General features: G+C 36.3%; 1 protein-coding gene across 2 annotated transcripts; it reads right to left on the minus strand.

Annotated features, from left to right (window-relative positions):
• Positions 1-1,899: 1,899 nt before the first annotated feature.
• HESX1 (HESX homeobox 1) lies at positions 1,900-17,880 on the minus strand. Of its 2 annotated transcripts, XM_064518933.1 has the most exons (6): positions 17,552-17,880; positions 15,086-15,234; positions 9,805-10,063; positions 9,483-9,688; positions 9,090-9,191; positions 1,900-8,085 (listed from the first exon to the last, which is right to left on the minus strand). In XM_064518933.1, the coding sequence occupies exons 3-6, from the start codon at positions 10,016-10,018 to the stop codon at positions 7,987-7,989; spliced, it is 621 nt and encodes a 206-aa protein (XP_064375003.1). In that variant the 5' UTR covers positions 10,019-10,063; positions 15,086-15,234; positions 17,552-17,880; the 3' UTR covers positions 1,900-7,986. The 2 variants fall into 2 exon arrangements, with proteins under 2 accessions (XP_064375003.1, XP_025952027.2); XM_026096242.2 differs by lacking the exon at positions 17,552-17,880 and having other exon boundaries at positions 15,086-17,402.
• Between the last annotated feature and the right edge of the window lie 11 nt (positions 17,881-17,891).

Consider the following 17,891-nt stretch of genomic DNA (forward strand, 5'->3'; position numbering starts at 1 on the left):
CCAGTGGGTACTTAAAATAGTGTGGGCCATAGAGGCCAGATCTAGCATCCAGAATTATTCCATCCAACTGGCTGCTTGCGTCTTGGGAGTGGCAAGGAAGAGCACAGCATGCCTTCCTGACAGCCAGATGCCTCCTGCTGTGTCCAAGCATTTATTGGCACTTCTAGATTAACTGCTGCTGTGTCCAGATGGGACTTGAAAGCAGCATTAGATACATGAATCCTGCTGCATTTGCTTTGGCACTGGCAGCCACCACTTCTATATCCAGATGCTTTACAAGAAGTCCTAAAATATAGCATCCAGTACTTAATGCTGAGTAAGTTAGATCACTGTGACCTTACAGAATCCCTTGTAGGCTACAGACAGCAATATTTCTCTCCTGCTCACTTTTTATGGCACACTTTCATTCTTTTATTTTTTTATTTTTTAAAATAATCTCAAGTCTATCTTCAGGTATTTGAGGGTGTTTTGAGGCTTGTAGAATTCAGAGAGTAGGGAGTAGATGTTCTTGTGACCTTTCTGGACTTAATGTCTTCTATGGGAAATTGCACTTAATGACCAAGGAAGTTTTGCAGTACTATATTCCCGAAGGCTCAAGTTAGCATCAGATGTGAGAATATGTTATGGTGAAAAAGGACTGAAATAAACCAACCAAACAGCCACCATATGAAAATGACTTCCGTTCACTATCAAAATAACAATTTATCAGTGATCCAGAGACGCAAATCTTCATATACTGTTGTCACTTCCCAGACTTCACTTCTTTGTATAGCATGCACACCAACTTTTTTGGTGTCAGAAAATGATCACAAACATGAACTGTTTAGTGTATTTCTGTTTAGTTTTGCATTTGTTTATTACATATGCATATAATAAAGGGACAGACAGCTCAGTTCTTTGAGCTGGTTGAACTCACTGACGAGCCACCAAACTCACTCGTCCCTGCTCCAAAAGCAAGCCGAGTTGACTCATTCTATGGCCACATGACTGTTTGTGAAGAGAGAGGGAGTGGGGCAGGACCGCATCTTTCAGCAGCAGTCTTCTGTTACACTGGATTAGGTGTAACATGAAACTGCACTTTTAGAGAAAAGTAGATTTGTGATGCAAAGAAAATCAAAAATTGCATGGAAGAGAGTGATTTTTCAACAATAATTCTTTTGAAATAGAAACCTTCTAATCAAAGTTTATCTCCAAAGTTATGTATCTTTTGTTCTTTTGGCAGTATTTGAATTATAATTAATATACTGTTTATTCACAATGTTATTTTTCCTCAGTATGGGCATTCCATCTTGACCAACTAACTAAAAATGCAAATTAAGGCCCCCACAATGCAGTCTGAACAAGTGCTAAAAATGTTACTAAAGAAAGGAACGTTTTACAGAAGTTTCTCAACTTTACTTCTTATCTCAGCCTTTTTTATTACAGCACAATACCTTCCATCCAGACAGCTTGTCATTTTCCTTCTGCAGGGAAATAGGGGGGGGGAAAACCTCCACCTGATTTAACAATCTACCCTGACATTCACCAATCTGCAGCATCCTGTGGCAATGTCTGGGAAATTAATCCTAACACTAAGGGACCCCTCGCTGAGCATAACCTGCCTTAAACCCTTTCCCATTTAATCCGGAGAGAGCTATTTGCTCAAGCACTTCAAGATGACATCATTTGTTATTTGAGGCCAAAAGCTGTGGGTAATTAAGGCTAAAGAAAATGTAATTAAAATGCATAGAGACCCCAGTAACAGATACCACTACAGAACAATAAGATGATGTCTGGAAGAAGGCCAAAATCTTACCATTATGGAAGATGATCGCAAAGTGCTTTGTCAATAGCACCTCATTCTACTTGTACTAAGGGAAATATACAAACAAAAGAAATTATGAAGGCTGAAGGCATATGGAAATTGAAATCTTTCTGTTTATATGATAGATACGTATTTCAGAGAAAAATTGTAAAACACTTAAACAGCAGATTTACAACAGAATCCACAGTAATTTTATAAAACTGTGCTCCAAAAGAAGAAGGGCCCTGTCAGGAATGGCAATCATTGCTGAAAAACCTACCTGCAAGAGCTCATTTAAAACAAATAAACAAACCCAAACAAAAAAGTCCAGCGTCCTTGATATCTACATTATGGAGAAAAAACAGTCTGGCAAATTTGAAGCAGCCAGACATCAGGATCAAGTCACTTTCTTATTCTGGAAAGAGTAAAATAAACACACAGATAAGAGACTGATCAAACACAATGAACAACATCTGTTTCACTCATATATAAAATCATTGTACATAAATAATGTTAAGTTAGAATAGATGATTATTATTTGCTTGTAATTAGATAATATAACAATCACTGAAAACACCACTCCTACTAAAATGTAATTTGTGATAAATCTTATAGCCCAGGACTATATGTTTACAAAGTAAAGAGGGGACCAGTTTCCTCGTTTAAACAAAGACATCTACAAAAAAAGGAGGTTTTTCAGGTAACCTGCCTAAGTTTCATAAAAATATCTAGCCATAGCCAACTTCACTTTAAGGGAGATGCCGATGCCTTTTTAGGATGCTTCCTTATGACTCTGCCGAAAAGAATTAGAGCAATTTGCAATTATCCTGTCAAACAGCCACATCCTGTAACATACAATGCGCTATTGTTCCACCTTTGAAGTGAGTGAAGTGCATTTCACTATATGCCTTATATACAAATATCCGGGCAGCAACTTGCAAATATTCTAATTAAGAAAAAAACTGAAGTGGATACTGTCACATTTTGAAATATTTTAAACTGACTGAACATTTTGAAATGTTAGAAAATTGTTAATAAATGTGCAGTATTTAAAAGGCACAAAGTAATTTCTGTCCTTCTAATGTGGTAAAACAGTGATAAATGAAATCGCTAGCGGGAATAAGTGTTTCTACATGGTAAACATTTGCATTGTTGACATTGTTCTGTTATCACAGAAAAATTACATTAGTAGATATTGTAGCAGAAGTCATTCCTGCTTTACATTACAAGAAGTAGTTCTTTTAAAAATGCCTGGTCATTTTGTCAAATGTTTTGCTGAATTTAGGAGGATTCTGCTACTATAATTTGACTGTGTTGAGCAGCGTTGTAAACATGTATTCCTGAAAGCAGCCTCAACTAATTTAAAGGCAAGATTAAAGAAAGTTGGCAGACAAAAACTGAATTCCTGACTTCTTAAGTTAACAGCTCACTATTAATAAATGATCAGATTATTAAAAATACTGAGCACCTATCAATTTCCACTGAGCTCAAAGTAAATTACTGCACATTCAGAACTTGTGAAATCAAATCAGGCCCAATGTCAAGCATTCAGACACAGATACAATAGCGAGTTAGTCACAACGTTTGTACTACAATTAAAATAGGCAGTCACTTGCTGACATCCTGTCTACCTACAGTCTTGCCTCATGGCTGCAGCTTTTGCTCAGACAAACGAAATCCATTTACCAAGACGGACTGTAATCCTAAAATCTAGCCACAAGAGGGCAAAAGCGGCACAGTATTTTTATTTGCATTTGAAATACAGATTATCTCTATTTCAACATTTATGAATTTAAAGTCTGATTTAATCTAAAAAGCAAACTGCTTAAAATGCAGCTAATGTATAGCCTGCCTGCTCTAGTGCAGAATATTTGATTTGCCATCTTCTCAATTTCCTTACTTTAGCATCGTTCGTACAAACTGCATCCCAACATATGTTGGAGCATCGCTGTGATTGATACGATATAATTCTAAATATGAAGAAAGATTGTGAAATCTATCAGTAAAAGATACATGTGCATTTTCATCTAATATATAAAACATAAATTGATTATACATAGATACAAGCCAGCCCCAGAATCTAGGGATTGCATACAGGCAGTTATCACCTTAGAAGTAATAAAATGACATGGACTGGTAAAATAAAAATCACTGTTAGAAGAGAGAAGAATAATTAGAGAAAAATAAGATACAATATCTAAATTGTTGCAAGGTTACAGGTGATTTTTTTAAAAAGGTCACAATAAGGTAACGAGTTTGAAACACATACCTACATATGCAACTTAAGAATGGCAAATTCCCAAAGTTTTAAAGTGATTAATAACAAGAATAATAATGTAGATAGTCCCATTTATTAGAACTTAATTTAGAAAAATCAGCAAACTTTTGTCCTGATTGCTCCAAACTGCATAAGATTAAGGAAAAGAGTGATAGAATATATTCATTTGGGTTCTCCAGCTATCACAGTGGCTGAGGAAAACTTGGTTTAGGAGCTAGGAGAAGGAAAAAAAAACCCCAAAAACAAAACACAAAACCATTCAACTCTAACTCTGAAACAAGCACTATGCATCCTCCTCCACTTCCAATCCATGTATCCAAGTAACAGCATTACATCGGAACTTCGCAAACATTGATTCTCTTTGGTCTAAACCAGTTTGAGTTTGCCTTCAGATCATGGGGACAGCTCATCTGTTTCAGATGGCAATTTGGGCAATGCTGAAGTCCGTGGTTAAAATAAATTTTTAGGATATTGAGACATAAGTCAAAAGAACATCATTTTAAACAAATAATTATGTAGCCAGTGTCCTGATTAGGATCACAGGCCCTGGATCTTAATTCAGGAAAGCACTACAAGAATGTTCAAATGCCACCACAGTCAACGCCAGAAGCTGATCATCAACCCACTCTTGCCTAAATTGAAGCTGTTGATCCATGCTGATGCTGACATAACAGCCTGCCAATATCAAAAGGGGGAAGTTTTACCTACTACACTGGCCAATTTTTTTGCTGAAACAGTTTTTCACCATCATAGTAAATTTAATCAATACATCGCAGGGTCAAATGAGCACTGGAGCCAATGCAAGGCAACATGGTTGGAAGAAGAGGAGTTTGTGACTTGACAAAACCATCCAACAGCTGAAACGAACCCTGTCAAGAGGAAGCAAATACTGCAATTTTGTTATTAAACTCTGTCCCTCAGCGCTATGTGCAACAGCGCTGGCACCTTACAGATGAATCATCCTTCTGGTAACATTTGCTAATTGAGAGCTGGATACCAGGCTATTATTATTCTGCTATTATTCTTGTCCTTCTCTTAAATTGCTTTGTCAGACTTCCGCCACTTGAGACAAGCTCCATTATGAGAGACATTAGGTGCATTTAGGTATTTGCCAGATAATAGAGTAAGGTTCTTAGGCATCAATCTGGACAGATTAGACTAATCTGTTGCTGCTGGAAACCTTGTTTCCAGCGCCAGAGTAGACAATAGTTTCAAATTACCTGCGCTAAGATTAAGCCACAGGCAATATATGTTTTGAGGTGAAAAGAAAAACAAAATAGAACTCATGCATTCCCAATACTGTCTTTACCTCAGATCAGGTAGGTGTCTGAATTCAGCTTCTCATTTCTTCAGAACTAATGGATTTGGCTCCATGTAAATTGCTTTTTTTGTGAATGGTCTTTTAAGTATTTTTGAATACAGAGATACAACAGAAATTCAGTTAGTAATATCTAGTGTTACCTCTGAAATCCAACACTCTAAAAGTATGAATTATTAACACTTCAATATTGGATAAAAGTTTGATGTTTTCATGCTAATATAGTTTTTTTTTTTTAAAGCAAAGTTAAATAACTCAGCATTTTATGGTTACTGTAGTAATAAAGGTAATAAATCCATGAAGTTACAGACACAAAAAGGCAAACAGCTCTAATGCAGCTCCATAAACTAATGCAGATATTTAATAGTGTTCTGCAGGATATAAAAGTCATTTTTATTTACACTCTCATACCTCAACACATCTTCCCAAATATCAACTAAGGACTAAAGTCTGATCATCTCTCCCACTGAATTTTTGCTAGCATGAGGCTATATAAAGTTATTTTTATTCATCAACCCCTTTCCTCCCCAAACTTAATTAGTTTTATCTTTTATTCTATAGGACAGCAGATACTATGGACACAAGCACTAAGAATGAGCAATTCTTTTGTTCATGACATAACAGGATGATGTATCTGGTAAAATCTCAAACTGCATTTCCAAATAAATCGCAAACAGTCAAAGATGCACTAAATCATCTATTATTACAATTGAAGTGTAAAATACAGGCATTCTACTTATGAAGAACTTTTTAACTGAAGAAAAGCAGAGTATATTTTAGAAGAGGTGTAATATTTAAGAACTGTCTGGAAGTAGTACAGACAGGCCTTTAAAATTTTAATGCCTACCTCTAGAGACTATACTACATTGAGACTATGATGCCATAAAAAAAATTTTTTTTTAAATCATTGAACAAGAAAGTGCAAGTGAAGAACACGTTTAACTATTTGCACTATAAAACACTGGAAGAATTTATGGAATTTCTTTTTCTTTTTTTCCTATTTACATCTAACCTATATTATTGACTTTCATGTCCTCGTTAACATAACTGACTCCATAGAAACTGAGTGTCAGAGACTGAAAGTGAATCAGCCTGGTGGCTATGGTATGTACCTTGGAGAACTGGGCTCAGATTCTTCCTCCAGCAAATATCTAAGCATTTTATACAATGCAAAACTGTTTCCAAAAGAAATCTGGAAACCAACATCAGAATACCTAAGAGCTCAGTGGCTAGGCATGTCTTAAAGGGAGGATAGTTAGTCTGAGATCAGTACTCTGCATTATAGATAAAAAGGATGCGAGTGTCATAAGCATTCACATCACTTCTTTTTCCTGCTTTTCAGAATCTTGCCTTATGATTTTATGATAAAAAAGATTTTCTTTGCATCAAATAAAATGATTCAGTACAATGTTTTGAATATTATAAATGTAGTTTTGTTTCAAAATAAAATTTATCTTTCAAGTAAATCAAGTGGGAAAACTCAGCTAACGAAGTCTTCTGCTTAAGTTCTTTATTTTAGGATTTATTGGCTGCTACAGATTGAAACACTAGTTAAAGTTAGTGCTTCTGCTGAAGCATCAGCTTGACACAAAATCAGTTCCTGTACGTCTGGGTCCATGTAGAACACTTCAAGTAAGTAAAATGGGCTGAGTTCTCACTGAAGGACATTAGCACTTAAGCAAGGAACAGCGTAAATCCATACCTGCACTGTTTCCCTATGTCAAGGCCACAAATAGTTGTCTTTTTGTGTAAGGCTGTCTTTATGCATATTGACTTCAGGTGGACTACTGAATATTAAGACACTTGATTTTCATATACATTTTGATAAAAATATTCAAACACCATAGAAGTAATAGAGGTGATCTGGATATCCACTCCGGTCCCAACTGATTTGATCCTGTCTCTCATTAAAAGATATTTCTCATGTTCTCTCATTAAAAGATATTGAGGGCAACCTCTGTAACTAGAACATTTATACCAACAAAACAAGAGCTATCTAAATTGCAGTATTAAATAGGCAAATATTATCCTAAGTATAAATGAATTAAAATATGATGTAAAAAAAGATTAGTTTTAAGCCTCTCTTAACCAAGCAATTGCTGAAACTGAAAATAGTTACTTAAATATTAGTCCTTCCGTTTGAGAAAAGACAGTTTACACAAAGAACAATTTTAAGAAAGTGATAGCACTTATTTCATAAGCTATTTGAATTCCAATGTAATGCACAATTTCTTGCATATCACATATTTTAGACTTTAATCTGAATTTTTTAAACTATGAAGTTTTTTTGGTCTTCAATTAAGCTGTTGTAATGCACAGTAGCTGAAAATATTGTGCACTGACCAAGTTTTCTGTTTTTTAACTGCAAAAATACCTAAACTTTTCTGAAAATATTTATTAAAATATATGGGAAAAGTTTGCTTTTTCCACAAAATGTAGATTATAATAATACTTCAAGTATTTACAGTTTATTTGAATGAAAGTCATGATATTTCAAATCTAGGGATAAAATCATAGAATTAATATCATTACTTAATACAAATTATGAAAATTTCAGTAATTCTTCATGTTCTATTGTAGTAGCTTAATGGCAAACCATTCTTCTTCCTAGTCTAGCAGGTTGGAGGTGAAAGTATTTTTCACCATTAGAAACTGAGATTCTCGGTGTGATCTTTTCAGTTTTGCACGACGGTTCTGGAACCAGATCTAAAATTAAAATAAAAAGCATGCTTTTCAGAAATACAGCACTGTAAGCAGGATAAAAAAGTATTTACACAGTTCTATAGTATTCTGTGAAATGCCAGTAGTTTGGAAGTTCAATACAAATTTAAAATCTGCAGATCATAGCATGCAACTGCTTGTAATAATTTTACTAACAACACAGACTACAGAACAATATAATATTTCCCAGCTTTACTGGAAAGTCAGGACCAGCTTCACTGTAATTAACACAAAAACTAGTATCAATTTCAGTGACACCAAATCAGACCCTAGAAGATCCTGAGTATCTGGAATTCACACACAAGTCAGTGGAAACTTAAGGTGTTACTTCTTGAGCTGCTGAATTAATGCAGCATAAAGCCTAACACCAACCCCAATCAGACTTGCATCAAAAGCTTAGTATCAAGGCCTAGCCCCCCCAAAAAATCTAATGAAATATATAGTATGCTTCTTATCACATTTCATTAGTTGGAAATCAGTAATTGAAAAACCTGAGTAGATAGTGCTTTTTACCCAAGACATAGGCTCAAACACCATTTAAAAAAAAAATGTTTAATGCTCAATGGTTTAGTGTTCTATTGACAATCTCACCAAATACTTATACATTCATACAAATTATTTCAATACTGGTTTCAACTTGGGTTTTCAGACATGGTGAAAAGCATAATGTAAACATGATTTTAAAACCTGGAAGCAAATGAAGAAGTTCTGCACATGATAACTGGAGATGAAAGAAGCAGAGATCATAGAAATATTACAGTGACGAATACCATATCAATACTATGGAAGAAGGCTTACGGCTTGGGATGGAATTCAGTGGCTTCCATTTTACATATCACTTGAAGGCATATCATAAGTTTATATTATTTTAAATTGTGATTATTAAACTTATTGCTACTGTCCATCTACTTATATCACCAAGGAATACATATAGATGGAATTACAACAGCAATCAAATAACTTTTTTTTTTTTTTTTTTTTTTAATTACCTGAATCCTGTCTTCATCTAAATCTAATTTGCGAGCTAGTTCTTCTCTAATGTCAATGCCAGGGTAGGAGTTCAGTTTAAAAACATTTTCCAAAACTTCAATCTGAGGAGATTAAAACACACTTGTTGAATAGTTATCACTACCTTTGTAGGAGGAGAGAGAGGAAAAAAAAAAACAAAAAACAAAAAAAAAAAAACCCAAGGCATACTTTAGTTAGTTCAATAGGAGACTTCTAAACAGTGTTTGGACAATTCTGATTGTGCATTTACACTAGTGCATAACTACATTTCTTTATGCAGATTTATACAGCATTGCATTAGCCAGCTGTTACAGGCTTCTACCAACTTTTTACTAAATTACATTGTTTTATTTAAAAGGTAACAGAATCCCTACCTGGTTTCTAGTGAAAGCAGTTCTTGGTCTTCTACCCCTGTACCAGCTCAATTCTCGTTTGAAAGATAGCCTTTCAGTGACTGAAAAATATTTTTCACATTTCAAAACTTCTTCCTCTTGCACTGCACTTCCGTTAGCATGAAATAATGAGTTTTCATAGGAAACAACAGGGATTTGCATATGAGGATTACTGTCTTGACGTAAAACTAGAAAAAGCAAGCAATAAAAAAACAATTTACTGGTTTTCAGTAGAAATATGACAATATATAAGTTTTTAAAGGAGTAAAAGCTTAAGATGTTACAAAACTGACCACTTGCTTACCCAGGTTGGTGCCTGTATCCATCCACGGTCTGTGAGGTCTCACAGCTGGAATGACATCTTTCTTCTGCTCCAATCCCAAAATACTTTCAATAGAAAATGAGCACTGTGTGGTTTTATTTTGTACAAAACCAGATACTTTCTGAAGATTCTGAGATACCGATGTATTAGCAGGACACAGCGATGTACTTGCCATGCTTTCCCCTTCAGCCAGCATACCATGTATACTGTACTTGCATTTCTCTGCAAGTCGTCCTTATAGCTATGTTGACAAGGGGGTTGGATTTGCAACGTCATTAATTAAAATCTTTTATTAGAAAGTTTTAGCATGTCAATGAAAACTCTCCCACCAAGAGGCACGAGGAGTTAATTGTTTATTTGTTTGCAAGTAATTAGCAACTAATGGTGACACTAGGGGGGCCACCAAGAGGGACAAAAAGTGTTATCTCTCCTAACCAGAACATCGACTTAACTTTCTCAACAGAAACTATGCACAAATATAGTACTTCTCTTTTATTTGAAATCATTAATGTATAAAATCAGTTTTTAAAAAAACTTTATACTCTAATGGACTCCACTTACCTAAACAGAGCAGCATGATAGGAAACCAGTCAAGTAATAAGTAATCTCATTTAAGTGAATTTCCTTCCAAGAAAATTTAAAAAATAATCTCTTAATGCTATTAGGGTAATCCCAATGAAAATGCCTCTGTTTTTTCATATGCATATGTAATGGTGAACGTGGTCAATAAAACAACAATAGCTTTTGGCATAAGGCACTGTGCAGTGGGTTGGCAATGTTGTCAAAGCTCAGTGTAATTGCCTTCCAAGTGCATGGATTAGTTAACAGGAACAGTTGCACCAACTATTTTAAATAATTCATGAATTCATTCTTCCTATTAAAATGGCTTTGCTGCAATTTTTTTGAAAGACATAGATGTGAAATTTCCTTAATATTCCTTATAATATACATGCAAAACTTGAAATAAAACAGTACACTAATTTACTGATTTCAAAACCTCGAGATCCTTTCACTGCTAGAAGTTCCTCCTCACTTCTCGTAAGTGGGTTTATAACCAACAGAAATTTATCTAAATCCTATAAAGATAGCATCTAAAATGACCAAAAAATGATGAGTAAGGTGCAGAGATGAGGTAAAGCATACATCATGAAGAACAGAGTCTGAACCCAACATTCTGATTTTGTTCATTATAAAGTAAGTACCAGCTATAACATTCTTATAGTCAGCTTCACCTCTCAGCCACAGAGCAGTTGGCGCATGTTCAAAACCAGCTTTTGATTTAGGACAATCTCTCTACAGAGCTCTCTCCTTTTCTTATTTTAGATAGGGCTTTATTTGATAACATGTAAAAATGAAAGCAGAATGTTTTAATTTCAGGATGCAAATTTTGTACCTCTTAGATAAAGCTTTGAATCTGCAGCATACCAAGTAGGCCATACTTTTAGAGGGAAAAATCTGGCCTTCTTTACGTTCTCCTGTTTTGTCACTTTCTCATAGTTTATTCTGTGTAATGAATCACATTCACATGGCTAAAAACTAATATTCAGGAAATAAACACCAACTCCACTTTGAATTTTTGTACATTCATGAAAAAAACAAGACTAACCTTTAGGAACAGAAAGAAGTAGGAAAATTGCTAGAGAAATGGCACAGTATGGAATAGACAACAGTGCTGAGCAAGATTCTACTGAGAGAGTACACTCATGTAGGACTTTTATGTAAGGATGCTCAGCTGCAGAGTTGACTTACTGGACAGACTTGGTGTTGTGCAACGAAACTTGCCAAACTGAACTATCAGAAAGAGCAACAATTTATGAAGGGACCTTACCAAAGGCACCTTATCAGCACACATCACTGAACCTTGAAGTGGCATCAGAATAACTCCACAATGACTGCCTGGAAGTTAAGCTCCAACTACCATTTAACAGTCTAAGCAGTAACAAATTGTAGACATGAAAAAAGTGATAAAGATCAGTGTATGAAAGTGACTGTTGCTCATTGGCCACTGAAACACACTCTGATGATACCAGCTTTGACAGTCGCACACAAATATCACGGGCATCTGTGATTAAGACTGCCTTTGCATCTTTTTGATGAAAACACTCCAGTTCCCTGCTTGAGCAGAAAGCATTCAAACTGTGCTAGCTTCCAGATTAAGCTGCTAAAATGCTGCCTTAGAAGTCCAAATCAATTTATGTTCAATAAAAGATCTGTAGCAGAATGTCAAAATTGAGAATTGCAAGAATGCATTGACAGTGCTTCTTCATGTGTGCCTTCTGTATTACGCTAATGGTATTTTATGAACCCATATGCAGACAAAATACCACTCATGGCAAAAACAGTTTGTGGATCATAGGTTTCAGAGAGTAAGGCAGTGCAGAGAAATGCATACCTGACAAAATCTCTCAGATCCTCCTTAGCACATGAGCCTACCTTTCTTCAGGAAACCCAACGTAAGTTTCCAGAAAACTGAAGAGCAGCTGACATACTTTTCCTAGCTGGAAAATCCAGAACTGCCTGGATCAAAATTTTATGGAACTTTCGCTATTCACAGGAGCCTTTAACACATATTTTGGTAGCCTTGGGAAAAGCTTCTTCTGTCCAGGAAGTTCCATCAGTTTCATGATGGAATACATGGTGAACTAAAGGTCAGTGGAGTCCTACCAATCTCTTCCTGTGGAAAGCAGTGTTAAGCAAGGGACTTACAGCCCTTTATGTTTCACTGCAGCTGTTCCCAACAAGGCAACCTAGGACCTCAGTTAACCAACAGGATTCCTCTTCTTGACTGCAAACAGTTATTTTGCATATGCGGACTACACAACAGGTGTTAAGGTTACTTAAGAGATAATGCAAAAACTCTTGTATACATGTGATTGTGTAATAGCGATCATTCCAAGCAAAATCTTTGGATGTTAGCAGATCAATTTTCTGCCTGTATAGTTATACATGGACTAACAGCTTAAAAAAGAAAGCCAAAAAAAACCCAAAGCCCAAACATATCAAAAAAAAATGCATCGTCTATTCTGAACTTTGAGCTGCTTACAGATCAAACTCCCCCCCCCCAACAAACCTCTTCATGGTTTTAATGCAAACAGCTGGTTTCTAAATACAGACAACTACTTATATTTTAAAAAAAGCTGAAAAATAAAAACACATAAGCACTGATACAAAAGCCTTTCAGAAAATATTTATTCCAGTTGAATGAATATGAATGAAATTAATCTCAGACACATGTTTGAGACTGGGATAACCACATGGACCGAGTCCCAGAGCAGTAACTACCTTCATAAGTGATCTCTTCAGTGAGCTACCAAGAACTATCAGAAGAGGCATATGCAGTGTTAAGAGAAATATTTATGAGAGACACTTAATCTGTCCAAAGATAACCATTAAGTTGACCAAATATTTACAATTTATTTTTGGACTTTCTGAGACTGGAGGATGAAGAAAATCTTCAGTAGGGTATTCCGATTTCAACTCCCACTTGGAGACACTCATCATCTTTCAGGGTTTTTTTCCACAACTTTTCAGGGAAAAGAGATTGTGGTAGCTCTCAAAAAGAATCTTCACGAAATATGCCAAAACCCAGATATACAAATTTGTTAGGCATAGGTTGGAAAATAATCAAATAGTGCCATCTGGTGTTTATACTTGCCCAGTTGTTAAGTTTGTTTAACAATGAACATTCAGATAACTGAATAAGAAACCATGCTACTATTAAAATATTCATATTATATTAATTTACTTAATGCTGAATTGATTCACACCCAGAGACAACAATGCAGTAACTGAAACATATCAACATTCTGTTTTTAAACTGAGTTCATGGCAGCAACTGACTATAGGAACTGGAAGCATCAATTCAGAAGTTCACAAAGTAGATGTATGGGCACACCATGCTTTTTAATTTCTGAGGAATTCTGTGAAATAGAAACACCGTATCTCTAAAAGACTTTTATAATGTTAACGCAGCTCCACATAACTGTTCATAAAGTTTTCACAAGATAAGAGAAACTATTCTAAAGATAGCAAGTCTATTTGATACCAAAACTATACACATGTAGAGATATATCTACTAGGAAGTCTGGCTGAAGGCCTAACATTCAAAGTTTGCAAAATTTATTTGAAGAGAAGCAACTAAGAGTTGCTTAGTTATATAAAAAAGTTACTTGTCATTGATACAAAAATAAACAGTCAAACCTTTCTGTAAATAAAAGTGAAAATACATTTTCATGGGACAGAAAGGTTACAATGTTTTAGATCCAAAAATACCTGGCAATAAAGAACCAGACTCAGTTTCTGGGAATTTGTACTAAAAGTGTAAATACAACTTGAGCTTTCATTCAAAAGTGACCCGCCCTTTTATTGCTCATTTCTAATGGGCCAAGATTTCACTTGCAAGCCATATGAATTTATCTAAGAGTTTTACATAAATACCTTTGAGCAAATACATACCAGAGCAATACAATTAGCTTAAAAAACCTGAGTAATCAACAGTAGAAAAAACTACTTCTCCTTGGATACACAGATCCACTCCTTTTACAGCATGCCATGGTTGATGAGGTAGCTAACTTTAATCTCCCCTTCTGGTTTGGCCCCACTCACAGTTTTTCACTGAGGGACATTAGAGTCCATCTGTTGAGTGGTTGGAGCTCTTGTCCTTTAGAGAAGTGAAGCCTCTCAGGACTCTAATTAGACCAGCTGGTGACCACACAGAGAGTTCTTGGTGGCTCCCATCTAAAACACCACTGCTCACTGTTGCTGCCTATCACCATTGTCACCTATTGCTACTCCACTGCCAAGTCACCTTTTGCAATAGCCTGTGCAGTCTTCGGCTTTTTAGAAAAGGGCTAAATGGCATATATAATCTTTCATGATTACTTATCACACAAAAAAGTTGCCTTTCATCTCACCTTTCCCTCAGCTCCTTTACCCAAGTGCAGCAGTATCTCACTACCACAGGCATGCCACACAGAGCTCCATTCCCAACACATTTTGAATGTGAATATAAAGGTTATAGCCAAAGCCAAATTCAAAACTTAGTGGTTTTTTTTTTTTTTTTTTTTTTAAGGTAAGAATGCCTCAAAACTGTTAACACCAATTTTCTCAAAAAAAAAAAAAAAACAATTAAAAGCAGTTAGTTATTTCTTGGCTGAGGTAAAAAGCTATCTTAATCCAGGAAGATTAAATGAACACAAATAAATTTGAGGTGCGTCCAAGGCGAAAGTCTGAGAAAGTATGTGTAAATGCAAATAAGGCTTACCTTATCCAGACAGCCTCTTTTACCCTCCAGCAGAGGCAAGATGTTCACTCCATTAGGGGACGTATCTGAAGTCCTCTAAAGAGCTGTTGGCTGCTCTTCTCCCTGTCTGCACAGTGCCAAGTGTCAGTTCACCACATTCTTAAGGTTTCCTAACAATCATTTATACAAAGAAGAAAAAAAGAATCACACAGACTAACAAAAATATGTACATCGCTAAAAAAAGTTAATGCTAGAAAAACACCAATCAGTGGGTTCAGAGGAATTCTTTTATTCATTATCATCTAACCTCGTCTACTGTTGTCAAACTTGCATCCCAAATAAAACTTTCTGATGCCTTCTAACTTTTGTAAAAACGTACACAAAGACTAGTAAGACATTACAGAGTGTTTCTATGTAATGGATTTACTTAAAAATCCTGACTACTGATTAAAAGAAGCTGCATTATACTACAGAACCATGAAAAAGGCCCCCACTTGCTACTAAAGCCAGTGGCAACTGAATCATTAATTTCAACAGAAACAAGACATTTTTATGCTACATGCCAGTGGAGACACCAAAATACATTTCTACATATTAAAAGCATGTAGTTAGTGCTTTTTTTAAAATGAAACATTTAGTCCTCTGATTTAAGAGCTGTTCTTCTCAACTCACAGCAGCTAAACAAATGTATTTTCTTCTGCCACTTAAAGGTATAAAAATACAAAGGTAGCAAGAACAACTCCATTTAAAGTTACTTGCTACCATCTTTAATTCTGCTAAAGAAATGTATTTTATATACCGTACAAAACAGAGGGCATTTCTTACAGAAGACAGTTGTAAAAACTGATCTCAAGTTAACTGATCTCAACACCAGAAAATTAGGCATATATTAGGCATATATAACTCATGAGACAATGCTAGCGTTGCGTCATGCAATTATGGATCCAATCACAGCTCAACAAGTAGCATTTTAATACAGAAGACCAAACAAGATGTAAGACTTAAACTTTAAAATACCTTGTAAGATAATTCTATTATTACCCTCATGTGACAGGGAAAGAGCAGTGACAGTGAAGCAGTGTGACTTGCCTCAGGCCATATGAGTCACCAGCTGAGCTGGTAAACAAACTGACTGAACTGAGTTGTAACTTTGAGAATTCCTCACTACTCTCTACAAAAAAAATTTCAAAAAGCTTTAATTGTTTACAATCTAGTATCAGCCTTTTCCTTCACCTGCTTTTAGAAGTAAAATGTAATCTTACACAAACATAAAAGAAGGTCTTCATAATAAGACTGTACAATAGTTAATCATTTACTCCAGTGGCCAATTTAGCATACTTTCTTATCTGGTTTTATAGTAAATTCACCCAGCCACAAAAGATAAAAACAGTAAGCAAACAGAGGGAACAGCCTCTTCTTTTTTATCCCTAATAATAAATTTATCTAAAATGTTACTGATTTTCTATTAAAATGTGGAAGTGAAATATCATCATGTAATTTCATAGAGTTGAACTAGCTCCTAAATTCAAATACACTGTATAATTTGTTTCTGCTTCTGCTGTTATTTATACAGCATCTCATTTGACACATAGCATATTTTCACCTGCCTTTCAGCAAGTGAAACTTCAGATATTAATTAACAATTTAAACATACTGTATGCTCTATCCTTAAAATATAAATTGCCTAACCTAAAAGAATAATTTAAAAAACAATAACTGGGATCAAAACATCCTAGTCTCAGAGCTGTAGAAAGGGCAATTTAAGAACATGCTATTTTTTAAATAGTGCACAATGATCTGGCTCAATTCAAATAAGTCCCCACAGTAGCCTTAGCCATTTAGCACTGGCCACCAATCTGTAGCAGCAAGTCCATCCAACCCAAGAAAGCATGAAACCCATCAGTACTGATTATACTCTCCTTCTGAAGGAGAAAGGCCATGCTCCGTGAGGTGTACTTTTTTCTGTTCAAGACTCATTCAAGGAACAATGGGTCCTCAGCTGAAACTGTGACTTCACAACCAAAGAAAATAAGTATTTATGGATAGAAATAAATCCCTTCTTCCTAAAAGCCCTGATTGGTGGTGGAAGATGAGACACAGATAAAAGAGGACTTCTCAAAAAGCAGTGTTCCTGCTGCTCAGGAGAGTGCAAAAGATACTTCTACCATGACAGAGCTACAACAGAGTTACTCTGCCCCCCAAATAATCTTTTGGGGTTTTGCAGAGGCAGGGAGGGGGTGTAAACAGTAGCAAACAATAAAAGAGACAAAATCTCTCTGGCTATAGCAGGGCTAGAAGGACGCACTGACTTCACACACAACGCCTGTAATTGCAAACTCATAAAAAAAAAAAAAAAAAAAAAAAAAAAAAAAAAAAAAGCATTTTCCCAGGAACTTTGCCTGACAACCACATCCGGCCGCGGCTGCAGGCCCGCACAGCTCGACACCTTAGCGTGGAAACGGCCCTGCGTCAGCGCTCCCGACTCACCTCCCCCGGCTCGGGGCGGCCCGCACGGCACTCTCCCGAGGCGCGAGGGGAACCAGAACCCCCTCCTCTCCACCCCCCATGTTACGGACGGGGGAAGGAGGCAGCGCAGCGCTCTCCTGCCCCCTCGGCCGGCAGGGGGTCGGCTTGCGGCGGGCACTGAGGCAAAGAGCCGCGGCGCGGCCGTTAGCGGCCCACGCGCCCCTCCCCCGCCCCGAGCGACAGAGCGGGATGTGCGGAAAGACGCTCACGCACGAGCGCGACGCACCGCACACCGCCCGCACCTCTCCCTCCCCACGCGTACGAACTGATTCACCCGCCAACCAATAAGAAACTGAGCAGG

Source organism: Dromaius novaehollandiae, chromosome 12, assembly GCF_036370855.1.
Source record: "Dromaius novaehollandiae isolate bDroNov1 chromosome 12, bDroNov1.hap1, whole genome shotgun sequence".
In the NCBI taxonomy this organism is placed as follows: domain Eukaryota; kingdom Metazoa; phylum Chordata; class Aves; order Casuariiformes; family Dromaiidae; genus Dromaius; species Dromaius novaehollandiae.

Excerpts from the sequence above, each read along its gene's own strand:
- HESX1 (XM_064518933.1), bottom strand. The coding sequence starts at position 10,018 with ATGCTGGCTGAAGGGGAAAGCATGGCAAGTACATCGCTGTGTCCTGCT. Across the intron at positions 9,689-9,804 it reads GGATACAGGCACCAACCTGG|TTTTACGTCAAGACAGTAAT; the intron begins GTAAGCAAGTGG and ends TGCTTTTTCTAG. Across the intron at positions 8,086-9,089 it reads TAGATGAAGACAGGATTCAG|ATCTGGTTCCAGAACCGTCG; the intron begins GTAATTAAAAAA and ends TTTTAATTTTAG.